The 11,388-nt window shown below is 42.9% G+C and overlaps 1 protein-coding gene across 1 annotated transcript in view; it reads left to right on the forward strand.

Annotated features, from left to right (window-relative positions):
- Window positions 1-5,954: 5,954 nt before the first annotated feature.
- Window positions 5,955-11,388, forward strand: part of pcdh10a (protocadherin 10a) — a 10,594-nt gene continuing 5,160 nt past the window's right edge. Inside the window, exons 1-3 of the mRNA XM_060892581.1 lie at window positions 5,955-9,101; window positions 10,661-10,716; window positions 11,348-11,388. The exon at window positions 11,348-11,388 is cut by the window's right edge and continues 63 nt beyond it. Coding sequence (XP_060748564.1) covers window positions 6,471-9,101; window positions 10,661-10,716; window positions 11,348-11,388 — 2,728 coding nt within the window. The 5' untranslated portion in view covers window positions 5,955-6,470. The remainder of the gene's footprint in view (window positions 9,102-10,660; window positions 10,717-11,347) is intronic.

The following is an 11,388-nucleotide window of genomic DNA, read 5'->3' on the forward strand; positions in this document are numbered from 1 at the left end:
TGTATCCACAGATGCTCTTACCTGCTGTATTGGGAAATGTACTGTGTCCTGGTTGCTGTTGTGTTCTTAGAGCTCTCTCTGTAATGAGAGAGTAAAGGTTTATGGTAAAGAACTTAAAATTTCAGTCCGCAATTTGTCTAGTACTCACGCTGACGTAGCACCAAGTTTAACAGCAACTTCTTTAGAAGACGACATCCATCCTTCCAGAAGTGGGAAACTTTTATTAGTCCTTCCTTTACCATCTAAGGGAGTTTTTCCTCCCCACAGTCACCTGAGTCACCTCAGACTTGTTCATTGGGGATAAATACAAACACATTTAAATATATCTAATATTAATCTTGTATTTTGTATTATATTAATCTTTATATTATTCTTTATATTAACTTTTGTTCTATATTTATGTTCTGTAAAGCTGCTCTGAGACAATGTCAGTTGTAAAAACGCTATACAAATAAACTTGAAACTACAAATAAACAAAACAAGAAGAAAAACAAGAAGTGATGCTGACTATTTAACTTTTCCTTTGGTTGGTCTTTCCTTCAGCTGTATGTTACCTTTTTTTGCTCAGAGAACTGGCTGTAATTCCATTCTTTCACTCTGTATACAGCCAAGTACAGCCTTACCACGTCATGTCTGTTTCTCCTAGTATCAGTCATTTGAGATTCTCTTTACGAAAACAACCACCGTTTTGTTCATGCAGGAAACAGACAATATGTTCTCCTTAACCGATCTCCTTCCCTATTCCTCTTAACACTTCCTCCACACACTTGACGCCATGGCAGAGGGAAACAGGTGACACCACCCTCAGAGAGAGAGAGAAAATAAGTTACACTATTTTATTAACCCCCAACTTTCTGTAGGTCTGTATGTCTCTCTCTCAGGGTCTGTTCACTATCATATTAGCCTCTGTTTCAGTCTCAGGGAGCTTCAATGACACACACAAATGGATGAGCACGCACAAACACACGCACACACACACACACACACACACACGCACACACACACTCGTTCACTGATTGGTGATGATGTATGCAGGAGGAGAATCAGCTATATGTTTTTATACTCCAGATGCCTGACATCCAGAGAGAGAGACAGAGAGAGAGAGAGAGAGAGAGAGAGAGAGAGAGGGGAGAGAGAGAGAGAGAGAGAGAGAGAGAGAGAGAGAGAGAGAGAGAGAGGGGAGAGAGAGAGAGAGAGAGAGAGAGAGAGAGAGAGAGAGAGAGAGAGAGAGGGGAGAGAGAGAGAGAGAGAGAGAGAGAGAGAGAGAGGGGAGAGAGAGAGACAGAGACAGAGAGAGAGAGAGAGAGAGAGAGAGAGATGAGGCCACTAGATGACACTGTTGTTCATAAAAATCTGAATCTAAACAATTTTAGAAAAAAAAAAGAATGATACTGGTCTGTAGTCACTGATGTTTGAGTGTACATGTACACTCTGTATGTACACTCTGTATGTACACTCTACATGTACACTCTGTATGTACACTCTGTATGTACACTCTACATGTACACTCTGTATGTACACTCTACATGTACACTCTGTATGTACACTCTACATGTACACTCTACATGTACACTCTGTATGTACACTCTGTATGTACACTCTACATGTACACTCTGTATGTACACTCTGTATGTACACTCTACATGTACACTCTGTATGTACACTCTGTATGTACACTCTACATGTACACTCTGTATGTACACTCTGTATGTACACTCTACATGTACACTCTGTATGTACACTCTGTATGTACACTCTACATGTACACTCTGTATGTACACTCTACATGTACACTCTGTATGTACACTCTACATGTACACTCTGTATGTACACTCTGTATGTACACTCTACATGTACACTCTGTATGTACACTCTGTATGTACACTCTGTATGTACACTCTACATGTACACTCTGTATGTACACTCTGTATGTACACTCTACATGTACACTCTGTATGTACACTCTACATGTACACTCTGTATGTACACTCTACATGTACACTCTACATGTACACTCTGTATGTACACTCTGTATGTACACTCTACATGTACACTCTACATGTACACTCTACATGTACACTCTGTATGTACACTCTGTATGTACACTCTACATGTACACTCTGTATGTACACTCTGTATGTACACTCTACATGTACACTCTGTATGTACACTCTGTATGTACACTCTACATGTACACTCTGTATGTACACTCTGTATGTACACTCTACATGTACCTCTGTATGTACACTCTGTATGTACACTCTGTATGTACACTCTGTATGTACACTCTACATGTACACTCTGTATGCACACCTAAACTCTACATGTACACTCTGTATGTACACACTGGATGTACACTCTATGTACACCTGTATGTACACTCTACATGTACACTCTGTATGTACACTCTGTATGTACACTCTACATGTACACTCTGTATGTACACTCTGTATGTACACTCTACATGTACACTCTGTATGTACACTCTGTATGTACACTGTATGTACACTCTGTATGTACACTCTGTATGTACACTCTACATGTACACTCTGTATGTACACTCTGTATGTACACTCTACATGTACACTCTGTATGTACACTCTAACCTGTACACCTCTGTCATGTACACTCTACATGTACACTCTGTAATGTACACTCTGTATGTACACTCTGTAGTACACTCTACATGTACACTCTGTATGTACACTCTACATGTACACTCTGTATGTACACTCTGTATGTACACTCTACATGTACACTCTGTATGTACACTCTACATGTACACTCTGTATGTACACTCTGTATGTACACTCTACATGTACACTCTGTATGTACACTCTACATGTACACTCTGTATGTACACTCTGTATGTACACTCTACATGTACACTCTGTATGTACACTCTGTATGTACACTCTACATGTACACTCTGTATGTACACTCTGTATGTACACTCTACATGTACACTCTACATGTACACTCTGTATGTACACTCTGTATGTACACTGTATGTACACTCTGTATGTACACTCTGTATGTACACTCTACATGTACACTCTGTATGTACACTCTGTATGTACACTCTACATGTACACTCTGTATGTACACTCTACATGTACACTCTGTATGTACACTCTACATGTACACTCTGTATGTACACTCTGTATGTACACTCTGTATGTACACTCTACATGTACACTCTGTATGTACACTCTACATGTACACTCTGTATGTACACTCTGTATGTACACTCTGTATGTACACTCTACATGTACACTCTGTATGTACACTCTGTATGTACACTCTACATGTACACTCTGTATGTACACTCTGTATGTACACTCTACATGTACACTCTACATGTACACTCTGTATGTACACTCTGTATGTACACTCTACATGTACACTCTGTATGTACACTCTGTATGTACACTCTACATGTACACTCTACATGTACACTCTGTATGTACACTCTACATGTACACTCTGTATGTACACTCTACATGTACACTCTGTATGTACACTCTGTATGTACACTCTACATGTACACTCTGTATGTACACTCTGTATGTACACTCTACATGTACACTCTGTATGTACACTCTGTATGTACACTCTACATGTACACTCTACATGTACACTCTGTATGTACACTCTACATGTACACTCTGTATGTACACTCTACATGTACACTCTGTATGTACACTCTGTATGTACACTCTACATGTACACTCTGTATGTACACTCTGTATGTACACTCTACATGTACACTCTGTATGTACACTCTACATGTACACTCTACATGTACACTCTGTATGTACACTCTACATGTACACTCTACATGTACACTCTGTATGTACACTCTGTATGTACACTCTACATGTACACTCTGTATGTACACTCTACATGTACACTCTACATGTACACTCTGTATGTACACTCTGTATGTACACTCTACATGTACACTCTGTATGTACACTCTACATGTACACTCTGTATGTACACTCTGTATGTACAGGGAACTGGTAAATTCAGGGATTTGACTATGAAATGATCGAAATGATCAGTGGACAAACGTTATTATATTTATTTCATTTGATGATTTGTTCATGGCACTAATGGTCAATCCACATGTACACTACACTAACAGTACATAATGAACTCTGTACTCTATATAATATCTCTAATCCACATGTACACTACACTAACAGTACATAATGAACTCTGTACTCTATATAATATCTCTAATCCACATGTACACTACACTAACAGTACATAATGAACTCTGTACTCTATATAATATCTCTAATCCACATGTACACTACACTAACAGTACATAATGAACTCTGTACTCTATATAATATCTCTAATCCACATGTACACTACACTAACAGTACATAATGAACTCTGTACTCTATATAATATCTCAGGGTTCATGTAATGCATTCCTCTCACCTTGGCATATATAAAATAGAAGTAGGATTTAGATCTGTAGTGCCTTTATTTTAGTGCTACATTGGCGATAGATATGCACTAGATATGTCTAGATTACTAGCTTCAACAATTAACTTAGAGCATTTCATCAAGGAATTGCTTAATTCACTGTATAATGAGTGCAAATGACACGTTATTATAATAAAAGCGCTTTGTGGACACTCTCTCACGTGCTCGCGCTCCTGTTTGTCCGCTAGAGGGCAGATGAAGCCAGGATTAGCTCCAGACACACACACACACACACACACACACACACACACGGAGGGTTAGATGGATGGAGTGAAATGGGTGTGAGACTTGTTATGGGGACTTTCACACACACACACACACACACACACACACACACACACACACACATACACACATATACACACACACACACACGCGCGCGCGGGGTCTGTATCTGTTCGTCCAAAATGAAGACTATAAAAATGTCTCGTATTTTCCGGGATCGGTTCTCTCTCTTTCTCTCTCTCTGTCTCTCTCTGTGTGTGTGTGTCTCTCTCTCCCTCTCTCACCCCCTCTCTCCTTCTCTCTCATCCCCCCTCTCTCCCTCTCTCCCTCTCTCTCACCCCCTCTCCCTCCTTACACACCGCGTGTTGAATACTAAACAGTGGAGCTGATACGCGCGCGCCGATCCTCTTTTCCTTCTATCCTCCTGTTCCTTTCTTCATTTTGTTTTTTATTCTGCAAATATTAAACCTCTCTGTGAATGTAAATATAAACCTAATACCAAATATGGCCTCATTAGCATTTTTGTAAATAATGTTTTGTAATTAAATCACAGTGTTGCAGGGCGCAGGCGCGCGGGTAGGATTCAAATATTCAATTATTTACAAAAATGCTCTTAATATTGTTCCCATCTGTGAGACTTTCATCCTTTAAGCATTGCTTTTTTTTAGTGTAAGAAACAGAATATTCGTTTTCCATCAGCAGGAGCAGCTGGTTGCCAGATAATTATAATCACCCCGAGATTGGACTCGTGTGTAATATTAAAACAAACATTTAACGCGTTTAAGTATTTACTGGGTTTATGTTACAGGTGTGTGGTGACTGTTTCTCTGTCTCTGAGCTTCTGTAACATGGTCAACGAACAAATGCCATCATTCTGGCACCATTGTGTTATAAGATTAAATCATTCTTTATCTTTACCGTGTTATATCATTCATCTCATCAAACTCACTGCATGTCTCTCTTTCCTTCGTCCCAAAATAGATAAATAAATGTTGAACCCTATTAGTGCGACATTCCCAAACTGGCAACTCGGAGTTATGCGAAGTGGCTCTCCGGAGGATTAGTGATAGACATGAAGACTGTCCAATCAGCGCTCGACCTGCTGCGCTGTCAGCTTTCCTATTGGTAATGTGGGCGGGTTTCTGTGTGCAAAAAGGGAAGAGAAGTAACAGCAGAGCTCAGAGCTCAGAGAGCGCAGCAGACAGAGAGAGAGAGAGAGAGAGAGAGAGAGAGAGAGAGAGAGAGAGAGAGATTTACTCCACTATTACACAGTAGGAGAGAAGGAGAAACGGACACAGGAAAGAAATACCTGGGGCTATTATTGAGAAGTAATAAAGAGCGGATGGAATAAAAAGAAAGATTTGGATTTATTTTGCCATTAAAGAAATAAAAGAATAAAGAATTTTGAGAGAAGAAAATCAGAACCCTGCGTGCCGGATATTTCCTCTATGTGGAGTTTACACGGACACCGACCAGGAGTTTGTGTTGTTTTTGTCTTGTTTGTGTTTTGTACCTGTAGTGAAGCAGCACAACGCAGACAGCACCTGTATAACGGATATGTGTCCTGCGCGCGCGGGGACCGGGACGCGCTGTGGAACGTGTGGAGACTCCGTGCGCACGCTGGAGCATCTTTCTGCACGTTATTAAAAGAACAGAAGAAAAGAAGAGGAATTAATAAATAACTTAAACAGCACGGTGTTATTGTTTTTTTTTTAAAATAACTTTTTAGATTTTTGGGAACGATGGTGATTATTTGTTTAATGACACTTTTGGCTGGAGCACATGCGCAGTTGCGCTACACGGTACTGGAGGAGCAGGAGCGTGGCACCGTGGTGGGTAACGTGGCCGAGGACCTGGGGTTAGACGTCACTAAGCTGTCTGCACGCCGTTTTCAGACAGTGCCGGTCCCAAGCTTGCCACGCACATCTCCAGCTCCGGCACTGCTCGAAGTGGACCTAGAGAGTGGAGCATTGGTGGTGCGTGAGCGTGTGGACAGAGAGGCGTTGTGTGGTAAGAATACTCCATGCCTCTTACACCTGGAGATGTTTCTTGAGGAGCCGCTTGAGTTGTTTCGTGTAGAGACAGAGGTGCTGGATGTAAATGACAATGCACCACGTTTTCCACATGCTGACATTGCTGTAGAGATCAGTGAGAGCGCAACGCCTGGAACACGCTTCCCAGTAGATGGTGCCTTCGACCCAGATGTGGGCACAAACTCACTGAGTGCATATGCCATCACAAGCAACGAGCACTTCCGCCTGGACATCCAGACGCAGGGTGATGGGAGCCGGTACGCTGAGCTGGTGCTGGAAAAACCATTAGATCGAGAGAAGCAGGCAGTTCACCGATACGTGCTTACAGCTGTAGATGGAGGGCAGCCTCAGAGAACTGGAACCGCACTTCTGGTGGTTACTGTGCTGGATTCAAATGACAATCCTCCCATCTTTGACCAGTCTGTGTACTCGGTCACGTTGCATGAAAACTCCCCTGTAGGCACACTCATCATCCAGCTGAATGCCACCGATGCAGACGAGGGAAGTAACGGGGAGGTGGTGTACACACTGAGCAGTCATAACCCTCCACGCATACGTGAACTGTTTGCTGTTGATGCACGCACAGGCCGTGTGGAAATCATAGGGGAGGTGGATTATGAGGAGAGCAGCACCCATCAAATTCACGTCCAGGCCCGAGACATGGGGCCAAATGCTGTCCCGGCACATTGTAAGGTCCTGCTCAAGCTGGTGGATGTAAACGATAATGCACCTGAGATCGGATTCAGCACTGTGACGGAGTCTGTGAGTGAACATGCGACTCCTGGCACTGTTGTTGCAATGCTCAGCGTCTCTGACAGAGACTCGGGAGAAAATGGCCGTGTTACCTGTGAACTTCTTGGTGGATCAGCGAGTGAAGATGCGCCTCCCTTCAAGCTCAAGCCCTCCTCACTGAAGAACTACTACACCATGGTGACAGATGGAGCACTGGACCGTGAACATGTAGAGTCATACACCCTTACAGTTGTAGCACGAGATAACGGCACTCCACCACTGACCACCAGCAAGTCCATCCGTGTGCGTGTGGCAGATGAGAATGACAACGCACCACACTTCGCACAGGCCATATATGAGGTGCACGTGACTGAGAACAACGTGCCTGGGGCATATATCTATGCTGTGACCGCTATAGATGAGGACGCTGGTGAGAACGCACGTGTAACTTATTCTATAGAGGAGCGTGAGATACAGGGAATGTCTGTGCTCACATACGTGTCCATCAATGCAGAGAATGGATACGTTTATGCACTGCGCAGCTTTGATCACGAGCAAATCAAGGAGTTTAGCTTTACAGCTCGTGCAGCAGACTGCGGAACCCCCGAACTTATGAGCAACGCCACCGTGAGGGTGATTATAGTGGACCAGAATGACAACGCACCATCTGTGATTGCTCCACTGGGCAAAAATGGCACAGCCGCACGTGCCCCCTTGCCCCGTTCGGCGGAACCGGGCTACCTGGTGACACGTGTGATTTCCACAGATGCGGACGATGGTGAAAACGCACGTCTCTCATACAGCATTGCACATGGAAATGACCTCGGCTTGTTCCGCATGGACTGGAGAAGTGGTGAATTACGCACTGCACGGCGAGTGAGTGGCATGAAATGGGACTCATCGATCCAGTCTCAGTTACACCCACGTGCCTATGAACTACTGATCGAGGTGAGGGACCACGGCCAACCACCACTCTCCTGCTCTGCCCGCATCAGTGTGGTGCTCGTGGATGGTGCTGTAGTGACCCTGGATGAGGAAGGGCGGGAGAAGGAGGGTAGAGGAGCACGGGGTGGGGCTCGAGGCTCGGCAAGGTCTGATGAGGGAGCACCGGAGATGACGCTAGTCCTCCTTGTGGCTCTTGGCTCTGTATCATCTGTTTTTCTACTCGCCATGATCGCTCTGGCTGTGCGGTGCCGCCGGAAAGATAAAAAATTCAGTGCACTCATATGTGTGAAAGGAGACTGCTGCTCCTGCTGTGCATTGTGTTGTGGCCAGCGGTCACGGGGACGGCAGAAGAAGCTCACCAAGTCAGATATTGTGCTGGTTCAGAGCAAGACGGCAGCGCAGGTGCCTGTGGAAGAATCCGGGACCGGGGGCAGTGGTGGGTTCGGGACACACCTTCATCAACACCATCACCACTGCTACCAGGTGTGCCTCACACGTGAGTCTGCCAACACCACCGACCTGATGTTCCTGCAGCCATGTTGCAGCCCGTCACGCAGCACCACGGACACAGAGCACAGCAGCGCTGCACGTGGAGCTGCTGCTGTCCTTCTTACTGACCAGCAGCCAGACATCATATCCAACGGCAGTGTCTTATCTGGAGAGGTGAGAGAAAACATTTCCTTTATTTTGTTCTATTTCTTTACATTTACAATAGCAGTGACAATTACTCACCAGTACAAATGAATTAATAACTGTATTATATAGATAATGTTTATAATGCCAAATACAAAGAGTTCAGAATTGTTTCTGGTCTAAATGAACAACTAACCTTCACATGGCTGAATTAACACCTAAAATGTAAATGAAACTTTTATTTTTAACTTTTAATTCTTCCATTAAAATTAAGCTAAATATTGAGTTCAACATAGAAATTGCAGGAACATGAACAGATATTAGCTCCTAACTGTGGAAACATGACACTATAGACATTAGTATGAGAAGGGCAGGAGTAGTTCAGAGGGCAAGATCACAGGACAGACAGTGATGAGTTTAAATTCCAGCACCACTAAACTGCCACTGTTTGGGCCCTTAAATGAGGCCCTTAACCCTCAATGTCTCAGCTATAATAATGAGATAAATTTAAGTCTCTGATTAAAGCCGTCTGCCAAATTATGGAAATGTAATTTGTCAGTATAGATATTGCTGTAACTAGAGGTCTACAGACATTAATGTAGGTCTACAGACATTAATGTAGGTCTACAGACATTAATGTAGGTCTACAGACATTAATGTAGGTCTACAGACATTAATGTAGGTCTACAGACATTAATGTAGGTTTACAGACATTAATGTAGGTCTACAGACATTAATGTAGGTTTACAGACATTAATGTAGGTTTACAGACATTAATGTAGGTCTACAGACATTAATGTAGGTCTACAGACATTAATGTAGGTCTACAGACATTAATGTGTGTCTACAGACATTAATGTAGGTTTACAGACATTAATGTAGGTCTACAGACATTAATGTAGGTCTACAGACATTAATGTGTGTCTACAGACATTAATGTAGGTCTACAGACATTAATGTGTGTCTACAGACATTAATGTAGGTCTACAGACATTAATATGACACTACAGACATTAATGTAGGTCTACAGACATTAATGTGTGTCTACAGACATTAATGTAGGTCTACAGACATTAATGTAGGTCTACAGACATTAATATGACACTACAGACATTAATGTAGGTCTACAGACATTAATATGACACTACAGACATTAATGTAGGTCTACAGACATTAATATGACACTACAGACATTAATGTAGGTCTACAGACATTAATATGACACTACACACATTAATGTAGGTCTACAGACATTAATATGACACTACAGACATTAATGTAGGTCTACAGACATTAATATGACACTACAGACATTAATGTAGGTCTACAGACATTAATATGACACTACAGACATTAATGTAGGTCTACAGACATTAATATGACACTACAGACATTAATGTAGGTCTACAGACATTAATGTAGGTCTACAGACATTAATATGACACTACACACATTAATATGACACTACAGACATTAATGTAGGTGTGTGTTGGTGTAATACTGTAAAGTGTCAGCATTAAATTGTGTGTGTGTGTGTGTGTGTGTGTGTGTGTGTGTGTGTGTGTGTGTGTGCTGTTAAATTTATTCAGGTAAAACACCAGAGGACAGAACTCAGTTACCTCGATAGACCACGTCGTGTGAACAGGTAAACAGACACACACAGGAGATAACAACTCCAGACTTATCATCACTCTGTCTGTCTCATGTGTCACTCTCACCTCACCCTCCATCTGTCTCACTCTCACACTTATACTTCCATCTGTCTCACTCTCACACTCAATCGGTCTCTCTCTCTCACACTCAATCTGTCTCTCTTTCACATGCCATCTGTCTCTCTCTCACACTCCCCTCTGTCTCACTCTCACACTCATACTTCCATCTCTCTCTCTCTCGCTCTCATACTCCATCTGTCTTACACTCCCTTCTGTCTCACTCTCACACTCCCCTCTGCCCCACTCTCACACTCACACTTCCATCTGTCTCACACTCCACTCTGTCTCACACTCACACTTATACTTCCATCTGTCTCACTCTCACACTTATACTTCCATCTGTCTCTCTCACACTTCCATCTGTCTCTCTCTCACACTCCCCTCCACCTCACTCTCACACTCATACTTCCGTCTGTCTGTCTCTCTCTCACACACTATCTGTCTCACACTTCCCTCTGTCTCACTCTCACACTTCCATCTGTTTCACTCTCGCACTCCCCTCCCAACTGTCTCCCTGTCACACTCCATCTGTCTCTTGGTGTCTGACTCTTGTTGTTGGGGCAGTTCTGTCTTTCAGGAGGACATTGTGAGCTCTAAAGACAGTG

Source organism: Tachysurus vachellii, chromosome 2, assembly GCF_030014155.1.
Source record: "Tachysurus vachellii isolate PV-2020 chromosome 2, HZAU_Pvac_v1, whole genome shotgun sequence".
In the NCBI taxonomy this organism is placed as follows: Eukaryota; Metazoa; Chordata; class Actinopteri; order Siluriformes; family Bagridae; genus Tachysurus; species Tachysurus vachellii.